This window comes from Benincasa hispida, chromosome 5 (assembly GCF_027475165.1).
Source record: "Benincasa hispida cultivar pf3 chromosome 5, pf3_genome.v1.1, whole genome shotgun sequence".
Lineage (NCBI taxonomy): Eukaryota > Viridiplantae > Streptophyta > Magnoliopsida > Cucurbitales > Cucurbitaceae > Benincasa > Benincasa hispida.
In genome coordinates this window covers 56,607,990-56,611,890 of record NC_143482.1, presented here as the reverse complement: position 1 = coordinate 56,611,890, position 3,901 = coordinate 56,607,990, and the positions used below count along the sequence as shown (strand labels likewise).

Here is a 3,901-nt window from a genome sequence, read left to right as displayed (position 1 = left end):
TGAGGTAAGAAGACCTTCTCTAATATGACAATTAATTTATTTATATTTTTATATTAATCAATCAAACATATCATAATTGAATAAATAAATACGAAAATGAAAATGGATTTTGTTCAAACCAAAGCTTCAAGCAATGGAGGATGTGTTCACTCAAGGATTCTAAAGGTTAATTTTTTTTTTCTTTTTCAACGGATTTTATCTCGGCAAAAATTCCCTGTTCGATCAGTTTCTTCCTCTTCTTTCTGCTCCGGAATTCCTTTGCTGGAATTTATTGATTCTTGATTCTCTGTAAACTCTGAATTCCTTAAATTTTGCTGCCATTAGTTTGTTTCTCATTTCTGTAATGGTCAAAATTACATTCTGGATGGCTTATTAGTTGCATTTCTGGAGCGTTACCCTTGCTGCCGTTTAGTGGTATTCGAAGTTTTCTTTGTTGCATTTTGTCGAACTGGTGCTGTTCAATGCTCAATTTGGGGATTTTACTGCAATTTGTGTGCATTTTAATCTCTTCTATCAAGTGGGTCTGCTCTGAAAGTTCATATTTACTTTTGCTGTTCGCTCGTTGAATTGAACTCACATGTGGGGTTACTGCCACTTGAACTGAACCTTAATCGTTTCTTTACTCTTCAGATCTTTTGTTGCTTGCCATTTATAGCTAAGCGTTATGTTTTAATAAAAATCAAAATTATATATGTGCATTTATACACATAGATACATTCTTGAAATTGCATTTCCCTTCATCCAGATGCTAAACTTGGAACAAGATAGAGTACTGTAAACAGAAAACCAAAGTGTTTTTAAGATGCATTTGTAAATTTTATTGGGTATTTTCTCTGCCCTTTTCTATTTTTAAATTGGAATGACCTGATTGGAGCTGTTTGGTTTTCTAATCTGCCAGACGTTTGGGTTGAGTTGTTGGATTGGATCAATTGGGTGCTAAGAGAAAAAGAATAAATTCAGGTTTGATTTTATTACTTATTATTTATTAATTAGGTCAAGCTAGCAAAACCTGGTAGAGGTGATGTGAATGTTTTATTGAAGTGGGTTATATTTTCTGCTGTTTGTTGTTCGGTTCTTTTATTATTTCAAGATAAAGCTCCTATTCAGAAATGCATGTGTAATCTTTTTCATTTAAGAGGAGGCCTTTGCTTCTCTATATTTGAATGATAAAATGTAAATCCACATTTCCTTTTTCATATTACCAGCATGAAAGCAGAGCGTGAAGATTGTGTTTTCTCCAGCAATGGCAATGAAGCTACCGTCTAACATTTGGATTCAACGCCAGCAGTGCCCATGTGGAGATTGGAAATGTTATATTAGATACGAAAGTGAAGATCAGGCTTCCGTAAGTGCCTTGATCGTGAAGAGTGAGACAGTGCCATCTCAATTGTCATCAGAATCTGTTTTCACCCCCTATGTTGGTCAAATATTCAAAAGTGATGTTGATGCATTTGAATACTACAGCAACTTTGCTCGGAAGAATGGGTTCTCAATTAGAAAAGCCCGTTCAACAGAAAGCCAAAATCTAGGGGTTTATAGACGAGATTTTGTTTGTTATCGGTCTGGATATAATCAACCAAGGAAGAAGGTCAATGTGGAACACCCTCGGGAGCGGAAATCTGTAAGATGTGGATGTGATGCTAAATTGTATTTGACCAAGGAAATTGTAGATGGTGTTAGTCAATGGTATGTGTCACAGTTTAGTAATGTGCATAATCATGAGTTGTTGGAAGATGACCTGGTGCGTTTACTTCCAGCTTATCGGAAAATACCGGAGGCTGATCAGGAACGCATCCTATTACTCTCCAAAGCTGGATTTCCCGTGAACAGGATTCTGAAGGTGTTGGAGTTAGAAAAGGGTGTACAACCTGGACAGCTGCCCTTTATAGAGAAGGATGTTAGGAACTTTATTAGGACTTGTAAGAAAACTGTTGAAGAGAATGATGCTTTGCTGAATGAGAAAAGAGAGAACGAATTACTGGAACTTCTCGAGATATGCAAGGATATGGCCGAGAGGGATTCAGAATTTGTTTTTGATTATACTAGAGATGAAAATGGTAAGGTTGAAAATATATCATGGGCATATGGTGATCCTATTCGTGCTTACTCCGTGTTCGGTGATGTAGTTTCTTTTGACACTAGCTATCGTTCTATTACCTATGGGTTACTCCTTGGAGTTTGGTTTAGCATGAACAATCATGGAAAGCCAATTATACTCAGCTGCGTGCTGCTGCAGGAAGAAAACTCACACTCATTTTCTTGGGCTCTACAGGTTTGTGGATGCAATTTCTTGTCATCAGTGTGCACCTACCTACACGTGTCTTTTCACAGTTTTCTTATTTTTAACAGAAATTTGTACAATTCATGAGAGGAAAGCATCCACAGACAATTGTAACTGACATAGATTCAGGGCTCAGAGATGCCATATCAAAAGAACTGCCAAATACTAAACATGTTGTATGTATATGGCATATTCTATCTAAACTATCAAGTTGGTTCTCGTTGCCCCTTGGATTGCAATATGCAAACTTTAAAGTTCAGTTTGATATGTTGTGGCATCTGGAGAATATAGCTGATTTTGAGCATCAATGGGATCTCTTGGTTGCACAATTTGGTCTTGCTTCTGATAAGCATATAGCTTTACTATATTTATATCGAGCATCATGGTCGTTTTCCTTTATTAGAGGTTCCTTTCTGGCTCGTACATTGACAGATGATTTCTTTCAATCCTTAGAAGCGTTCTTGAAAAGAATCTTGAGTGCACAGACATGTTTGCAAATATTCTTTGAACAGGTATTGTTTATTGTGCTACTCCTTGTTCTTTCTTGCTGGAATAGTGATTTATACTGGTTACGATACCAAACTATGTTGGTTTTGTTTCATGCAGGTCAGTAATGCTGCGAACTCCGGAATTCAAGCCAAAGAAGGTATGCAGTATTTACATATTAAGACGTGCATGCCTATAGAAGAGCATGCACAGAGTATTCTCACACCTTATGCCTTCAATGTGTTGCAAAATGAAATTGTGCTATCCATGCAATATGTTGCTACAGAAATGGGAAATGGTTCATATCTTTTGCAACATTACGAGAAAATGGATGTTGAGCGTCTTGTTAGTTGGACACAAGATGACAAGCAAGTCCACTGTTCCTGTAAAGAGTTTGAACATTCAGGAATATTGTGCAGGCATTCAATTCGAGTACTTGTCATGAAGAACTACTTTAAACTCCCAGATAAATACCTTTTACTTCGTTGGCGACTACAGAACTCTTTAGGTACTATATACAATGCACATTCTCAAGGCAGAAGCGAAGCTTGCGCCCAAGCCTTTCATTCTCTTGCTGCAACTCTCTTGACAGAGTCCTTGATATCCCATGAGCGTTTTAATTATGTTCATAGAGAACTCTCAGGCCTCCTTGAGCATGTCAGAACCATGCCAGTGGTTGACGAGTTTTCTATGAATATGATGACGGTAAACGAGGTTAACGATCCATAGATATTGTGATCTCACCTCACCTTATGTGTCTATTTAAGTTTTCCATTTCAAGAACTCAAAGATCTCGAGGAAGGAAATTGAGTACAGAATCCAGTGAACTCATCAATTTTCTCATTTCAACACCACCTATCAGAAAAAGTGGGATTCTTTATGAAAATCCCTGAAGCATCTGTTGCTTCGTTAGAGTTGTATTCTTTACAATGACTCTCAAAAATGGATACGCTAAAAGGAAATATTACTCTTTTTTTCTTCTTGTAAAAATTGGAGAAATATTGTAAAAAGTGAACTGGAAAGTTGTCTTTCCTGTTTTATCCATCAATTTGCTTCTAGTTTCAGTTGCCTTTGTATAACTAGCTATGAATAATATCCACAACTCTTGATTCATCATTCTACTTTGATTTGCAA

General features: G+C 36.8%; 1 protein-coding gene across 7 annotated transcripts; it reads left to right on the top strand.

Moving 5' to 3' along the window:
- FRS10 (FAR1-related sequence 10) lies at nt 1–3,901 on the top strand. 7 transcript variants are annotated; one of them, XM_039032870.2, is made up of 6 exons: nt 68–165; nt 899–960; nt 1,206–2,272; nt 2,350–2,793; nt 2,888–2,927; nt 3,054–3,901. In XM_039032870.2, the coding sequence occupies exons 3-6, from the start codon at nt 1,244–1,246 to the stop codon at nt 3,494–3,496; spliced, it is 1,956 nt and encodes a 651-aa protein (XP_038888798.1). In that variant the 5' UTR covers nt 68–165; nt 899–960; nt 1,206–1,243; the 3' UTR covers nt 3,497–3,901. The 7 variants fall into 7 exon arrangements, with proteins under 7 accessions (XP_038888795.1, XP_090169816.1, XP_038888797.1 ...); XM_090313691.1 differs by having other exon boundaries at nt 3,187–3,360; XM_039032867.2 differs by having other exon boundaries at nt 1–165; nt 2,888–3,901.

What these genes read in the sequence shown, in the direction of transcription:
- FRS10 (XM_039032867.2), top strand. Translation starts at nt 1,244, where the DNA reads ATGGCAATGAAGCTACCGTCTAACATTTGGATTCAACGCCAGCAGTGC. An exon ending in CATTTTCTTGGGCTCTACAG is followed by an intron (nt 2,273 to 2,349) that starts GTTTGTGGATGC and finishes TATTTTTAACAG; the next exon opens with AAATTTGTACAATTCATGAG. An exon ending in TGCAAATATTCTTTGAACAG is followed by an intron (nt 2,794 to 2,887) that starts GTATTGTTTATT and finishes TGTTTCATGCAG; the next exon opens with GTCAGTAATGCTGCGAACTC.